The sequence below is a fragment of the Meleagris gallopavo genome, chromosome 3, assembly GCF_000146605.3.
Source record: "Meleagris gallopavo isolate NT-WF06-2002-E0010 breed Aviagen turkey brand Nicholas breeding stock chromosome 3, Turkey_5.1, whole genome shotgun sequence".
In the NCBI taxonomy this organism is placed as follows: Eukaryota; Metazoa; Chordata; class Aves; order Galliformes; family Phasianidae; genus Meleagris; species Meleagris gallopavo.
Window position 1 is genome coordinate 13,989,086 of NC_015013.2, and position 17,558 is coordinate 14,006,643.

Below are 17,558 nucleotides of genomic sequence, written 5' to 3' on the forward strand. Positions count from 1 at the left end.
ACAGACATACAGGATGTCCACTTGGGTGGAATAGAAGTTCCATCAGTTTCCATCAGAAGAGGGGTGGCCAGCAGGCACAGGGAGGTGATTGTCCCTCTCTACTCTGCTCTTGTGAGGCCCCATCTGGAGTACTGTGTCCAGGTCTGGAGTCCCCAGTACAAGAAAGACAGGGAGCTGTTAGAGAGGGTCCAGAGGAGCACCAAAATGATCAGAGGGCTGGAGCACCTCCCGTACAAAGACAGGCTAAGGGAGCTGGGCTTGTTCAGCCTGGAGAAGAGAAGGCTGTAGGGTGACCTCATTGCAGCCTTCCAATACCTAAAGGGAGCCTGTGAACAGAAAGAGAGGAGTCAACTCTTTACAAAGGTTGATAATGGCAGGACAAGAAGAAATGGTTTTAAGTTGAGGAAGGGAAGATTTAGGTTGGATGTCAGGGGGAAGTTCTTTACAGAGAGGTGCTGGAACAGGCTGCCCAGAGAGGTTGTGGATGCCCCATCTCTAGAGATGTTCAAGGCCAGACTGGATAGGGCCATGGGCAGCCTGGTCTAGTATTAAATAGGGAGGTTGGTGACCCTGCACATGGCAGGGGGGTTGGAGATTCATGATTCTTGAGATCCCTTCCAACCCTGGCCATTCTGTGATTCTGTGATTCTGAGAAGTTCATTAAAAAGTGTGCAATGGAACAGTACTTCTTTTTTGAAGCAAATGCCACCTGTAGCCTATGCTTTAAATGCCTTTTTTTTTTCAGCATTTCAAGCATATTAACAGTGTAATGTATGATAATATTATTGGTGACACTGGGAACACTGGGCTTTGGTGAATCAGTAGATTTGTTTCATCTTTAACTAATTTGAACCTTTAATCCTCTTGTTTGTGCAAAATCTTCTTCCTTCAGGTCAAAGTATTAAATAGTCTCAAGAAGTAAATAAGGAAAAAAATACCAGAAACCCCGTGGGGAACATTTAAATTAAAGTTATCTAATAGTCAAATCAACTTAATACTATGATCATAGGCTCATCTCAGCTTCTTTCGCTGACTCCCACCACCTCTGCGAATAAAGCTGTGGGAATAAATAGATAAAACAAAGAAGGGATTTTAGATCACTTTTAGTTTCTTGTTGTTCTAAGTGATTGCTTTTTATTTTAACTGCTGTCCTTATACACATAGAGGAACTTTTAAAATACAAATTTGTAAAAACAAACGCACAGCCCAAAACATTGGCCTGCAAAATCTTCCCCATTTTTCAGGCCTTGTTTGCACTGTACGGTATGTCCATATTGGTTCAGCATCTGACTTCTTTTAGGGATATAAACTATGCTGTTGCAAATCCTTATGTAGGCAAAATCTTGCTGATATAACTGTCTTTTACCAGCACAACATATTTCAGTTAATGACTCAGAATACTCTTTGATATCAGTATAAATTGTTCATCCTGGGGGGAGGACTGCTTCTTTGCAGTTAAAATGTAGATAAGTTCTGAACTTTTCTCTTCCTTTACTGGGGCTTAAATCAGTCAAACCTATATCTAGTATTTCTCATCCAGAAATAACACAGCTTCTTTTCATCACCTTTTTGACTGTTGGTCCCTTTCTGCGTTCCTGCTTTGATTATACGCTCACCAGAAAGGAGTGTATTTGAAACCCCCTTGAAAGCAGAAGTTCTGTTTCAAGCAACAGTAACCACAGGATCAAATGCCTCCAATCTTAAAAGAAAGAAAACTGATTCAAAAGCTTGAAGCTAACAAATGGCTTGCAGTTGTCCAAGCCGCTAGTATTTAATATTGAGGAAGCAATGCTTTTCTGGCCTCCAGTGATGCATCTCCTAGACAGGCAGGCACACAACAAAATGAAGTCTTAATGCCGTGAGCTCCTTGAGACTGCTGCAATAACATTCTGGCAGACTGGGCTCCCTTGGCTCTTATACTTGCAGCAATTTGAATGTCTCTTTCAGTTTAGTGTGATGCTTGGCAAGTTTCCCAATCTTACATTATCTGGGAAAGGAAGACAAGAGAAGCTGGTACGTTGGGAGAGCCTTTGAAGATGCTTCTTTGCCGTTTGTTCATGGCAATATAGTTGGCTGCAGGTAGAAGTAATGTTTGGCCAGCAGCTTAGCTTGAAAAGGGTTCGACTGAGTTGCATCCAGGCACCAAGATGCTCAGATACCACAGCAATGTGTGTGGTACAAGAACCTAGATAGAAGAAGATTAGATAGACAATCAGACAGAATTTTGCATGCGATTTCCTGGATTTGTCTAAACTTATAGCAGCAACAGTTAATTATAGGAGATTCTGAAGGCAGCTCCCGGGGGGGTTATGTCACTTATACTCTGGATTCCAGTCATTCATTGCCAGCTGAGGGTTGCTGCTGTGGCAGGAAGCTCCTCCTATTGCAAAGCTGGTGGAAACAGTCCTGGTGGCTTCCCGCTCTGGGACAGAAGCAGCAGACATCTGTGATCGAAGGCTTGATGAAGAAAAAGCAAGATGACCATAATGGCTAAACTGTGATGCAGAGAGAGTCTAGATGGACACAGGTCGTCATCTGAAGAGACAAGAACAGGAGGTGTGGCACACAAGAGTTATTTGTGGTTAATCCTCTAGATAACTGCAATACCTACTTCAGATCTGGCCCTTCTCCCTCCACCACACATGAATCCCTCAGCTCCTGCAACCACTTCCTCTGGCACTTCAGTGGGGTGGATGAATGCTTTAATGAAATTCTTGAGGCTACTTGGAAGTGCCTGGGCAAGAGAGCCTGGCCTTCCAGCAGCAGCTGCTTGGGCAGGAGTCACTGTGCGCATTGCTACACAGAGAAGGCAGTGCTGTAGTTCTTTGTGCACAAATGAAGCCAACAATTCTTTCTGGTAGATGAGCTGTGCCTATGCAGCAGTTGCACAAGTTTCACAGCAGGAATAGTTAGCCTGCTCGCTGTACTGTTCTTATGCACCTATAGTACTTGCATCCATACACCTGCCCCTAAGCCAGCTTGTTTGGCGTGAGGTCAGCTCCCTCTTTTCTCCTTAGAACTGCATTCTGCCATATAGGCCCACCTGCATGTAGAAGTTTTCAGAAAAGCAAATGGCTAGATTTTGGACCTTATAGCCATTTTGATCTGCAGCTTCCAATCTGTGAAGTCGTATTTATCTTAAAGAGTGGGAAAGCTTTCAAGCACTGATTTCATAGGTAATGCATTTTTCTTTTTTTTTTTATTTGGCTGATATTCGTGATTTTGTTTCTTAGTTTTTCCTTTGAGTATCTGAACTTTAGCATGACATTTCTGCTCCCTTGGAAACACCAACGCACCAAGTAATTACCAGTCTTTCCTGCGTAAGTGAAGGGCCTTCTGCTTCCTAGCAGTGTTAGTTCAAGGTCACAACAACAGATTTAAATACTTCATGAATTTGCATCTGACTTGCTATCCAGAGAACTTGTTCATTAAGAGATCCAATTTCCATTGGCATTCTCCCTTTCAAAGTTCGTCAACAGGAAATATAAATGCTCAGCTCTTTGTGAATGATCTGCAAGGACATGCAGGCATTAAAAAAAAAAAAAAAAAAGAGGCAGTTAACCAAATCCTTTAGTTTCTGTTTTGAATGACTGGCCATAGGAATGCAGGCTGAGCTGTATTTCAGCTGTTCCCAAGGATGTGTATGTGTAACTTGTTGATAGCGGTGCTTCAGGCTCCGTTGACAGCAGTGTGACCGCCCTTGTGTCCATCATCCTGCAGCAGCACAGCCTCTGTCTCCTCTCAGGAGCACCAGGCTCCAAAGAAAACCACGAGGGACCTGTTGTTTCAGAGGGCTGGCATTCTAGATTGTCTCAGCCCTCACCCTGAGCTGCCAGTGCTGCCAGACTGTAAGGAGCAGCACGTGACTTGCTCCAGCGATTAATGTGAGCATCTGGTACACAGGAGAGCTGAGACTTCTGCCCTGCAAGACCTGCAGGAGATCTGATTGATAGCAGCAAAGCTCAAGAACACCTGCTTACTTCATTGGGAACTACGCATAACCACTAAAAGAAAAGAAGAACCCATTACAGCCTTAGATTTCAGCATTAAGTTTTTAAAATCTCACTGGTGCCCAAGGTATATCTCTTTCACAGTAAAAATGACTTTGAGTGCACAGCAAGTGCACAGACACAGATCAGTACTGAACATCTGGTTAAAATAAATTACAATCTTATTTTGCAAATAATGGTTCCTTAGGTCTACCTGATGAAGTCTGGCCAGCATAACTATCTCACAGGGAAAAAATCACATTGGTAGTCTGCAGAGATAACTTTTTGGCACGGTTCCCCTTCCCACTAGGTAGACTTATGTAGACTTAACACAGGGTAGCAGAGTCTTTCTGTCAGTGCAGCTCATGTTGTCTGGGAGGTATTTCAACCATGCTGGAGCTTCCTTTGATGGTATAAGCCTTGTCTCCATCAAGGGATTTGGCCAGAGCAGTGACACTGGCACAGCTTCTGTTGTAGAAAATGACCCTTCTTCTCCTGCTACCAGTCTCTGACATTTTTCAGAGCTTTCCACTGAGAGGAAACACACAGACTTTGCGCCCTTTCATGTATCAGCTATACATCATTACCTTTTACAGAGGAATTAAAGCATGCGTAAGGGTCAGAGGTGTGCCTCTGTCAGACATCCCTATGGTACTTGCTTCTGGGTGGGAGGAAGGACTAGAAAGGAGAAAAGAGCAGGTGGGCCCTGGGAAAGGGAATTATTAGCATTTCTCCTATGGGATGCTTGCTGATGGTTTTGGAGGTGGAGGGACGGAGATTATTTGCATTTCATTAAGCCTTCTGACTTTGTTTTTGCGTGGTGGCATTTGAATAAACCTGATGGTTGTAGATAATGTGTTACAACTGTGTATGCAAATTAATTTAACAGCTGTTTTGAATAGCAAAACAAAGCCCTTCAATCTGTTTGTGAACCATATCCTCACACCCTGATTTTCCTTGTTATTTCATATGGTCCCTATTAGCTCTTACCTGATAGTACTTGCCAAAGGGCTTTCTGGATGAACAGAAAACTTGAGGTTTTCCCAGCCCATCCTATGAGTGCCTGTCAGGTAAGGCAACTCAAAGCTGTCTTGACAACAGCTGACAGGCAGTTGACTTTGTCTAAATTCCCACTTTCCTCAGTCTGCACAGCCTTTAGCTCCTTTCTCTGCTTGGTCACCCGTCACTGGTCTCCCAAGTCTCGTGGTGAACAGAACAGACAGGAGGAGTGGAATGGAGGCACTCGGACCAAAAAAAATCTCTTCTGAGCCAATGCAGGCCAGGAACTTCCCATTGTGTTAATTCCCCATTACCACTTGGCTGTGACATGATGAAAACATAGAACAAACCACTGAGAGGCCTTCAGGAACAGCACGAAGTAGAGCAGCCCCACAAGTGATCAGGCAATGCATCATGTGCTGATGCCAGAGGTCTTTGCCCCTTTGTGCTGGGAGATGGCAGGAGGCTTACAGCTTGCTCCTTCAGCACCAGCTGGGGCACAGCACACAAGGGTAGGTGTAGGAAATAGCATGAGAAATCCATTACCAAAAATCTCTGCTTGTCCCTTCCTCAAATAAGGCTTTCACAGGTGAGCAAAAATAGTCTGGGCTGCTAATAAAGTGCTGCTCGCCAAAGAAAACACGTGCACAACTTCATATTTTCCACAAGGTCCCTGGTAGAAGCTACCTGCCCATTTAAGCCTACAGCATTTTGTATATTGCTCAAGCTTTTTTTCTTTCTTTCTTTTTTTTTTTTGTACTTACTTGCTAAATTGCAGATATATCATAAGATTACTTTATCATAAGATAACCTTCGCTGTTTCTTTCCCTTCGTAAATCAACTGATTGTCACAAGATCTTAAAAAAAAAAAACAGCAGAAGCCTACTTTGAGCCTCGTGAGGAATGCGTGGCATTTCTGAAGACAGTGCCAGTGGCTTTGCCTGAACTTTTACCAGAGGTTCTGCAGCAGTGCAGTGTTGGTCAGTGTGGGGCCGGAGTGCTACAGCCACAGCAACGCTTCTGTGCGCTGCACTCAAGGCAGAGCGCAAGGCAGGCAAGCCAAGGGGTCTGGGGATCAGAACTCTGTGTTTAGACAGCAAACAAGGGATCGAGTATTTCCCTAAGAGATGTTAAAACAAGCAGCAGGGAAAAAGCGTGTCTGGTCTCTCGTGGCTCAGCTGATGGCACAACCTGCTCAGACTAGTTCGATTCCACCCTCCACATTCACATGCGCTGCCTCTCCTGGCAGAGACCACTCTGAGTGAGCCCTGCCTTGGCAAACCCTTGCTCCTTCTGTCTTTCTTTTCCCTGTTTACCTCAGCTAATACCTGTGCTTTGAGCCCTTTCAAGGTACAGCAGGATAAATTTATTAAACAAAGCCCTCCATTGCCCAAGTGGTGGGCTGATGACAAAAGCTGTGCCGAACACTTTGAGCATTTCTACAAGCAGCTACTTTCAGTTCCCATTTCTCAGATTGTTACATGATTTAACTCTTATGCTGCATCCTGAGAGTGACAGATGCTGGCAGCTGGAGCATGTGGGGAACATAATGGTGTGCACATATACATATTTCCCTTTATTATTAGCAAAATACCTGCCAGAGCCAAATTTTCAAACTTGGGGTTTTAAATTAGGTAGACTATTTCCAGTGTAAGGTCACTCACATTAAAAGTAAATTATTCAGAGTTTAAACAAGAATTTGAGAGAATCAGGCCTGTCATCTTTCAGACCCATTTTGTCATTATTTTTACTTTAGAATCATTCTAAAGCTGTGTCAGTGGGCCCAGTACACTGTGTTTCTTTGCAAAGTGTACACGGAATCACAGAATGGTTTGGGTTGGAAGGAACTCCATGGATCATCAAGATTGTGATGTTAGAGCATGAGTGCCCTTACCAACTCTGTGATGCTTGTTCTGTTCTCCAAAGTGATCCACAAATCTCTGTGGCGTTTACTAAGTTTACCTCTGTATGTGAATGTAAACTTCTTAAAAATGGTTTGATAAATTTGACTGGAAGAAGAAGAAGGTGGCCTAAAATTGAATGGTTCTCGGTGCAACTGAGATGGGTGAAAATACATGCAATTTCTTTCTATGTATGAATTATATACAGCTTCTACCATTCAGCCCAAGTAGTGTAACTTCGGAAGTTAAAACTAAGGCTGCTATATATCAATGTAAAAAAATAGAAAATTGGTTGAATGGGCTTACCAACCTGCAGAAAAGAAGAACTTGTCAAGGACTGGGCAGAGCAGTTTGAACATGGAGGATTTTCTCCAGACTGCCTCCTCACCTTCTTTCTTTCCTTAATGCTAATATTGCTCCCCCGTAAGTTGCACCCATTAAATACCACCAATGAACTGCTGCAGTGATGTTGCACAGCTGATGCCAGAAATACTTCACTTTAGTGTGGGCCTTTCCAGGAATAAGAAAACCAGGCAACCTCCCCTAGGTCTGGGCTTTTGCATATTGCAGGGCCACGTCTAACTGAATTAAGCAGAGACGCCAAGACAAAATTGCTGAAACATTTCTCATGCTGACTTGGTTTAACAAGAATGTAGCCTTGTCTGAACACTGCATGGCTTTCCATGCAAGCTGAATGATCCGCACCTTACTAAACCCATATTTAAAGAGAAATAGCTTGACCATTCCCCATAGCGTAGGTTTATCCTTCATCTCTGTCAGCTCTGGAGGAAATCTATCTGCCAACAGGTTCACTTTCCAGCAGCATGAACTGGAACAGTCACCCCCATTGCTATACCCAGTCAGATTTATTTATGCATTTCTAAGCACATGCATCAGTTCCTATGAAGAAATCTAACCGCGATTGTTCCTTACCCCATAAACGTCTCCATCTGAGTGCTGTGTTTAGTCAGACCTATGCAAATAGTATTTCCATTGATTTGAATTTACATATATTTCAGTGAGAGCCTGGCATCAATAAGAGCTGCAAGACATGCCCCAGAACATAGGGTCACCAGTGTAAGTATTTAAACAAAAGACAAGAACATGGAACGAAGAAGATACGTGAGACTGCTATGATGAGAACCAGTTTTGTCCAGTCACAAACTTCAGATATCACTGGATAGAAAAAAGGATATGCAGACACAAACTAATTGAAGCTGCAGCTGTAGGACTATGTAGGGTATTGTGAAAACAGAGAATCCAGAACAGATCCATTTCCACCACAGGAAAACATGAGGGGGTTAAAAAAAACCCCACCTGGATGGGATTTGATCAGGTGTAGCTGTTCCGAAGCCAGTCCCCAGGTGGGATCTCTGCCTGTGGTCAGTAGGGTGGTATGGTGACACCTTTCTTTCCTGCACATTATGATTTGATAAAGTAGACCTGGTTGGAGTGCCAGCATGTCAGCACTTCCGGGCGTACAATGACACCAGCCCTTCTAAAGACAGCAGCCTTATGAAACTCCGCACCTTGGCACAACACCGTCAGGGGCTCAGCTACCCTGATTTGCATCTCCTCAGTACTTGGGTTTCCATAGAGGACTCGTGAGCTCTTCAAGAGAAGAACAGCTATAGATTTGTCTGCTTTTTTTTATGTTCCAAGAACTTTTCTCATTAGCTTCAAGATGACATTTTAATGAGGCTTCACTGCATAAAAAACACAAGACGATTTAAGCACCTCTGTTCGCTCCCTCCCTCCTCAAATCACCTCTGAAATGAGTTACCATGCAGGAATGAAGGCTTTAATGAGAATTTTTGTCACTCATATTGAGGCAGGGGTGAGTGAAAAGTCGTTCAGCCGCTAAATCTTGGCACTGGAGTGGATGTCATTCCCTCTCCCACCGTGACAGATGGCAGCACGGTGTCATTCAGACCTGGGCAGGTTTCTTCAAAAGTCTGGAGCTGGTATTTGTTTGTTTGTTTTGGAGTCAAAGAGAGGGCAGCAGAGAATAGCTGCGAGCCAATTCCCGCTCAGTAAAATGGAAGGCTCCCCAGCTCTTCATTCAGTACAATGTGGCTCAAGAGGATATCCTGTCAAACCAATGATAACGAGGGAAATAAAGTCACTTCCTCAACAGCTGTTTGATTCAGGTAGAAAAAGGAAGTCTTTACTTCCTCATGTTCGCTCTCCCTACCACCCCCTCAGCCATAAATGCATAATGCCACGCTGAGGTTGGCTTTTCCCTTGGCCTTGACGGGGAGAGCACTCTGCCAGTAATGCAGTGCTGGCAGTGCTGGGCTCAGCATATGGGAAATATTGACTCCTCTGCAGCCTCAAGGCTAGGCCTTACCTCTCAGGCAGGGATGGAGGCTGAGCTGCAAAAGGACTTAGACTAAATAAAACCCAAATGCAAGTAACAAATGTTTGTGTAGTTACACACGATATTTGTTTCTTGGATCAGCGCTGCCAAATTTAGGCCAGCAGACGAGAGGGGTAGTGCATTCGAGAGCCTCTGGTTTGAACCAGGACACCACTCAGGACACCATCATCACCATCACGCCTCCTTATCCTCCGTGGGTGACAAACCCCACCGGGGCCTGATCGGGACCTGCTCTCCCGATGGGCAGCTCGGTGGGCAGTGGGGCTCTTGGACTACCCCCGGCCCGCCATATAAGCCCAGACGGGTGAGGCGTGCACCTCGCTGCACAGGGAGCATGAGGAGCTTAAGCAGAGCGTTCTTCCCTTTACCATTCCATCCTTCTTGCTGCGTTGAAACGGTCAGCATGAATGTAGGCCATAAACGAATGACAGGCTGATTTGACTTCATAAAAGCTTCTGAAGAAATTACTTTCAAGCAACTTACAGGTCTGAATGAAGAGCTCTTTTCCATATAATTTTTAACTGCCCTGATATAATTTTACATCCAGGATATAACATTCCATTAAATTTTAAATAGTCAGGTCTTAAAATAAAGGCCTACAACCCTTTTGTTTCCAACCGTGTGAGATTTCCAGAAGGCCTGACCAAGCCAAAACTTGCCTCGGTCCATTTGCCAAGGGGACGCTTGCTTTCATTATAAAGAGTGCTTTTCAGACGACATCAAGTGTTTCAAGCAATTTTGCTAAGCTTATTTGTTTTAGTGCAGATTCTCTTATTTTAAACAGACTAGTTTAGGTGACAAAAATCCAGTGACAAATACATGGGTTTATAGAAGACAAACTTTATGAAACAGTCAGGATTCTGTTTAGGGTTCTCCTTGTGCTAAAAGTTTTCAGTAATGGGTCCCTCCCCCTCTCCTTGTTTTAGTACATAAAATGGACATGTGTTTATTTAAAACAGGTTTGAAACTTAAACAAATAGTGACAGGCTGTTCAAACAAGCTTCGGAAATAGGCCTAATCAGGATGTTTGAGAAGGGGAGGGAGAATGATCATAAAGAGCTACTTGTAATATATAGTGCAGACACCATTAAGCTGGGTTCATGTTATTGTTGTATAATCTCAGAAAAAAAAGTACTGCATGCTGCACATTTTTTGTTAGCATTCCTCTTTTGAACCATACGCTATACCATACGTTTGCCTTGTCTTCAAGTTCCACTGTAACCCTCTATCCATCCTCATAGCAAATTCCAGGACTTCTACTGAACTGTTAGAAATGGCCTCTCAGGGAAACTGGGCTGAACGTTGCTAAATATGGGTAGAAAGAAGGCACAAAATGTGCTCATTTTGCAGTTGGTACTGGGTGTGCGTCGGCTGTCATAACTATACAGAAGTGAGACTCAGCCCACAGAAAGAAACCATGGAAATGTAACATTAAAATATTTTCACATGACTTGCATTTCCATGGTATTTTTTTTTCATTTCCTCTGTTTTCCACCCATTATAATATCACCAAGTTTTGAACTTTACCCTTCTTGTATTTTTATAAGGCATGATCTTGAACTCTCTATCCAGACAAAGCTCCCATGGAAGTCAGTGAGTCTGCACTGGCGGCAACAGGATTTAGCCCAGTCTGTAACATTTTAGGATATTGTGTTACTTCATAGCCTTAAGGAGAAATAAAGGAAGCTGTCCAAAGAACTGCACAGCAAACTCTGTACTTCTCGGCTCTTCATCAGCACAGCAGAATATTGAGGCCAAGGTTTGGCAATGTCTATTTCAAACACAACACAGCTATGCAAAATTGCTGAATTTTCTCAGGGAAGAACAGTTTGCATTAAGACATTGGCCCCAAAGGTTAAACTGCCTTCACTTAACAATATTGTCTTGGATACTCAGGTTTGAAAATGATTGCCTGGAGGAAGAAGCATTGAGAAATATCAGGAGGAAGACGATTTGGGTCAAACTGTTGGGCAAACCCCTTAGCTATTCTGTTACTGACACATTCACTCTTACCTACACCATGTACCAATATAACTTAATATAAAAGCACATTTTGAGATTACAAACATTTTATTTATTTGCATCTCGCTCTGTCTAGTGGACAGGAGTCAAAATGGCACGATATAAAAAACCCTTACACGCCCTCTCGTGGTATAACCATAAATGCACTTATTTTAACAATATCTAGAAAAGGCTAATGATGAAGGCTATTCGATGTATGTAATGTATGGGAAATGCACCTGGCTGAAAGGTTTCTGTGAATGGCAGAGACCTGTTACTCTTCATTCTTGCTGTAATCCATGACATGTGTATGCATTTGCAGAAGGCAGGTTGCTGCCTAGCATAGTAACATCACAAAATGTCTAAAGGCAACATAACATAAATAGAGGATGTTTGCTTTTACAAAAATTTGGAAGCCTAGGATAATAGAGAATGATGTAAACCTTACAATGGATAGCTGTCTGATGGGTTTATCTCTGTGGTTTGGGTGCAGATCTTAATTGGTTGCACAAGGAAAGAGTTGTCCTAAACTCTGCTATTTCCCCCCCTCTTTTTTTTTTTTTAAGTCATTCAGCTTCATTATTCATTGCTTTCATGCAATGCAGTGTGGTTTACCTCTCTGAGTGTTCTCAGGTTTCATGTTTGAAAGAAAGACATTAAGCACAGAGTGTTAGCGATCTGATCACTAACCCAGTCAAAATCCCATTGTATTTATGGAGCACAAAAACAGATCACTGTTACACCAAAGGAATGAGTATCAGGAACACAGGAGTGAGGTGTCACCCCTTTCGGTGAGAGTCATGAAAGGCCAGCAGTAACGTAACACAGAACTGCACCCTAACAGCTTCAACTCACACAGAAGAAACATCTCAGTGACTACTACATGGAATCTTCTGAACCCATTCCTAAGGAACTTAATAAATATTGAATAGCAAAGTAGATGCCCAGTTTCCAGTGGAAGCAAAAGGTTTGGAGAATGAAGTTTCAGTCTCTTCCGTTCCTTCCTTTGTGTGTTTTTGTAATACATATTTAGAAGCCAAAAGGGAGTTACTCATGTTTAAAAATGCTTTTACTATATTTGCTATTGGACAGGGCATGCCTAAAGCAGACGTAAGACTGTAAGTAATTACAGCAATATTTGTTAAGAAATAGGCAGGAGAACTTTGTGCTGAGCAGCACATAAAAACATTGCTCCCAAATCACTATTTTCATACGTTGATGTGTTGTGAGTTTTTTTCTATTGGAGTGATTGCTGGAGGACTGCTGCATGTGGAAGCTCTCCTTCCTCTCTTCAAGAGTTACTGTGATTCTGATGTTCCTTTATTTCCCTTTCTAGGATGCCTTCGTGGAATTGTACGGCACCAGTATGAGGCCTTTGTTTGATTTCTCCTGGATCTCTCTGAAGACCATCCTGAGCCTGGTTCTGGTGGGAGCTTGCATCACTCTTGGCGCTTATCTTGGACATAAGTAGAGTCACCCAGTTTATCGTGGATTACAAAAGTCTTTCAAAACAGCAAAATAATATTTTTTTCTGTAGCACAATGGTATTTTATGAGCAAAACAACTTCCTGGCTAAAGATTAAATCAGCTATTACTGCCAAAGGAAATATCATTTATTTTTACATTGCAGGAAAATTATTTATTAAAATATATTTACATTTTAACCTGCTATTTTCAGAAACTCTGCAAGTTGTATCTGTCATCACATCATGTTGTTATTCTTAACTTTAATGAGCCCCAAAATATTTTAGATTCTTTTTTTAATTAATGCGGTTGTCTGGATTATTTTATCTGCGAAGAGCAAGTATACTGACAAAGACCTACCTGCTTACACTTAGGAAGGCAGTTACTTGAGCTGCTAAAGGCTGTGTAATTGTGTAGATTTCCTTGCAATTTTTGGATGGCCAGGAGTGCTCTGACAGAAAAGGTCAACGTGAACAAAGTTCTAATCCTGTCCTGCCAGCGAGAGCAGTCAGAGTAAGAGGCTCAACATGGTACGTGCGTGCAGTCAAAATGGCAACTTCTTGAAGGAGACTTGGCTATCCCTACAGCTTGAAATACAATTGCCTCTGCCTTGTAGACATGCATTTTCAAGTTACCAGTCGTGCCATCGCATCATAGTCATGATAGTATCATCCTATACCCTACTATATGTCAACTCAAATACTTTTCTTTATAGATGTGTGAAGTTAAATCTTTGGAGCTTGCAGGAAGTTACTGTTCCAATGATTTTCTTAGCAGTAAAAAGTTTTCACGGCTACTGACACAGAAACATCAGGAGACCTTAAGTGCCTGCTTCTACAGAGCAGAGCTGGAGTCTGAAGACCTGACCTGCGTCCCACTTTAGGGCTCATATCTGCAACTAATCCTGTTTACTTACGGAGTTCCTCCAGGGGTTTGAAATCAATTAAATGTGGTCTCCAAATCCCTGAAAGTTGAAAAAGATTTTAATTTTATTTGGCAAGAAACAGACCTCAGCTGAGTTACAAATTAGCTCTGACTATCCTTGTTTCTCAAACCAGACACCAAAATCAAGTTCATTTTCATAACAAAAAGAAAGTGAGCTTTATCCTTCTGCCCCTCGCCCTCAAAATTATTTCATGCTAATAATTTCCTAGGACTGTCTACTGAAGAAAAGATGAAGAAGAAACTCCAACTCCTCTATCTGGACAGAGACTCTCTGACACCTCGATCGCACAGGTGCCTACTGTCATTTCAAGCAAAAACAGGGTGGAGGAAAAAGGGGAGGGTGAAGCCATCTGCCCCTATTAGAAATGCAACTCAAGTACAGTTAGTGCAGAATACCTTGGTATACAGTTTTATAAGCAGACCTGTGTTCTAAGACCAGGTGTGTTGATGTATGTCAAAGCAGGGCTTTCCATGTGCTCGGAGGGGGCCGGAATTGCTGACGAAGCAGGAGAATCCGAGTGTGTTGCATGGACTGCTCTGTGTAATGGACATCAACATCTTCAATCAAACGCTCCTATTTTTTCTACGAAACTTTTGAAACCTGGGGTATGTGGGTAAATGGACATTCAGAGATAGAAAGAAAAGGTTTTAAAGCTCTGAATGAAACATACCGTACAATAAAGAAGTGCTATAAGGGTGAAAAAAAAATGCAGTGAATAAACTGTAGATTCAACCTCAAGATTTCAGATGGATAACTTTGTGGCATTATATGCAAAATATCTCCATTAACTTGGGAATGTAATGTGTTCAATGTTAAGGCTGTAGTTGATGTTGTGTCTTCAAAGCTGCTTTTTTGTTTGTTTGTTTGTTTTAAGAGTTGTACATCTCAGCATTTTTACTGCTATTTAGTCATGGCACCTACACTTTGTATGAGCAAAGATGGAACGAGCTTATCTTTCCAATTTGAAATTACTTACAATTTCACAGAAACATACAAAGGAAGTGTTTCTAAGATCACAAAAGTGTGACTAAAACTAGGATTGATTTAAAAAAGAGAAAAGAAAAAAATTCATAGAATCAGAAACACCTGCAGTGTTTTTAGAGCTTCTGTCAGAAGTGGGCATATGTGTGCAGGATTCATATGAGAAATATTTGAAATGGGAGCGACCAAGTATTGCAGATTGAGTGTGGGCTTTGTTTTTTCAGTTGCAAAGCTGAACGTGTCTGAAGCTGATTTCAAAACTGGAATTGGCTGCTATCAAGCTAATGTTTCATTTCACAATCTAGTCTTCGTTTCAATTTGTGCCCATACGCCCATTAAAGTTCATGAACTATTAGACCTCAAATTGTTTCAAAATTGTTTATTTTATTAAAGGTTTACATTATCAAAAGTAGTAAAAGAGTAACTATCAATTCCAGTGCTGCTATACTACCAGGATAATTTGAATGGGTTTTATTTTTAATACCTTCCAATGGCAAAAGTCTTTTAAAGCTGCTTTAGAAATAATATGAAGACGACACATGATACACATTTAAATGAATATTGAGGATTTGTGTTCTGTTGTGTCTACTCACTGGACTACCCAGTGTACTAGTTAATACCAGGCAAAAAGAAGTCACGATGACTGTTGATGATTTTATTTTATTAAAGAGTTAACGGAGTTTTCCCATCCTGACTGCAGAATAGTACAGTGTTGTGGCTGCATTAGGTATAATGGTAGTTGATAATACATTTATTAAGAAACATAGTAGAAACGTTGAATGTATATAAAAGCTTGAACTTCTTTAATAAAATCCTCTCCTCTCACTCTTGCATTTCTTTTTCAATAATTCCTGTCTTTTCTGTTCCTCATTACATCTTCCCATAGAGTTTTTTTCCCACAAATTGCCTTATAGACTTGCATGCTCTAAGACTACACTTCAGTGACAATTCATCCTCTGTCACTATGTGAACACACGCACTTGGACGTTCCCACTGTATCCAAGTCATCAAAGCAAAAAGTGAAGAAAAGAGGGAGACTTCTGAAGATGGTTAGATGTCGAAGACCAGAGGACATCAAAGGAAGAGGTGAAGAAGTAGAGAAGCGAAGAGATCACTGAAATATCTCCCTGCTTAAAGATGACAGTTACGAGGAATTGGTTCATCTTTCATTCTTTCCCTTGAAAAAGGGTGATGCAAGGGCAGAGTAACCCATTACTGACTCATCGCAATTATTTTTCAGTATAAAATTTTATTAATGCTGAAGGCAGTCTTTTGCATAATAGAAAATCCTTAGGAATTTGAGAGTAATACTTTATTTGACTGTGTTTAATTTATTTGTCATTAATTCTTTTCCACCTCATTTATTAAGAAAATAATGAAGGAAAATGTTTTATTCCTGAAAAAAAAATAATTCTGTACAGTCATTTAAGATCTGTTACAGGTCAGTATCTTGGGAATAAAGAGAAAAACAAGGAAAATAATCTGCAAGTTCAGTGTTCTGGAATCAGAGCTGACACAGAGGACGTTTCTTAATAGAATAAGCACTGGATCTAAGAAAGGAGGAACAGGGCTTTGGAGGTAATGGAGAATAATATACAGATAGGGAAGGGGGCTGGAAGATATGGAGAATGACACTGGTGTGTAAGAAAATCTCAAGTTTCAGATGATGCAGGAGTCCACCCATGATGGTCTGAAAATTGCTTTTAACTAAAACCAGCTACAAATCCATGCACTATGATGTGACTACAATTACTAAGAATGTTCAGCTGCAGAATTATTTTAAAATGATTCTAAAAGTATCCACTCATTACAAGAGCTCATTTGTTTGCTGCTGTGATTTGAGATTAAACAGCCTGAGTAAGATTGCACTAATTGAGAACAATAATGGAAAAATGTTTCTTTGAAACCAGATGTGCAGAGGAAACGTTGATGTGGTACAGTTCAAAGAATACAGATTCAGGACACCCAAGCCTTGCTTGCACACAGTCTCCCTAGCTGAGTCAGTGGGAGTCAGATGCACATAAGGACTGCATGCTTTGACCCTAAAGCATGACACTATGGTTAGCCATGCACCTGCATCTGACTTCACAAACCTAGAACTCCTATTGATTATAAGTGTAGTGAAGTAGCATGTTTAAAGCCTGTCTTTTTTCCTCTCTCTGTCTTTAAACAAGCTAGCAAAATGATTCATTTGTATTACAAGTTAATGGCTCAGTAGTATACGAAAATTTAAACATCTTCTGATTTATGAGTATAAAAATTCTTTCTCATTGCAAAAGCCCAGCTTTGTTTTTCATTCTTCTCTCTCTTTCAATCAAGGCTAAACAAAAGGAAGACAAAGGAGCCAATTTAATCTGTATTTCTTTTAAATCACACTCCTATGCTAAGTTAATGCAGCTTCATCACACAATGAAACCTTTCTTGGCAAGTTATACAGCATTAAGAATTCCACAGGAAAAAAAAATGTATATTTTTATAATTTAATTAGCATATTTTTTCTTTTTCTCCTGAATATTTGAATTTTAATTATCACCAGCATAAATGTACATAAGCAGATATCGTTTATCCAGTACCTTTGGATGATGTATGTACGGTAATGTAGTTTGTCAGTTTATCATCATTTAATATGATTATGTCGTTCTTTGTCTTTAAAATGTTATAAGAACATGCTGCCATTAAACTTTCCATGTCTGTCTAGTTAATATTGTGAAAAAATAATAAAGCACACTGTGAGTTAAGACTTGTTTTGCATTTGACTTGTTTAGGATTGGTTGATAAAACACAGCTCCAATAGCTATGAGGGCAGTCTTGTCAATGAAATGTAGTGTTTCCTTCCTGCTTGTCCTGTTGACATTCTGCTCTACGTTAACATCTTCAGGCTACAGTGACATTGTTGA

The 17,558-nt window shown here is 41.2% G+C and overlaps 1 protein-coding gene and 1 long non-coding RNA gene across 2 annotated transcripts in view; one reads left to right on the top strand and one right to left on the bottom strand.

The window, feature by feature from the left end:
* BCL2 (BCL2 apoptosis regulator) overlaps positions 1–17,401 on the top strand; it is an 89,879-nt gene extending 72,478 nt beyond the window's left edge. Inside the window, exon 3 of the mRNA XM_010708425.2 lies at positions 12,607–17,401. Coding sequence (XP_010706727.1) covers positions 12,607–12,741 — 135 coding nt within the window. The 3' untranslated portion in view covers positions 12,742–17,401. The remainder of the gene's footprint in view (positions 1–12,606) is intronic.
* Positions 1–17,558, bottom strand: part of LOC104910130 — a 41,253-nt gene that overhangs the window by 10,693 nt on the left and 13,002 nt on the right. The gene's annotated exons all lie outside the window — the stretch shown is intronic.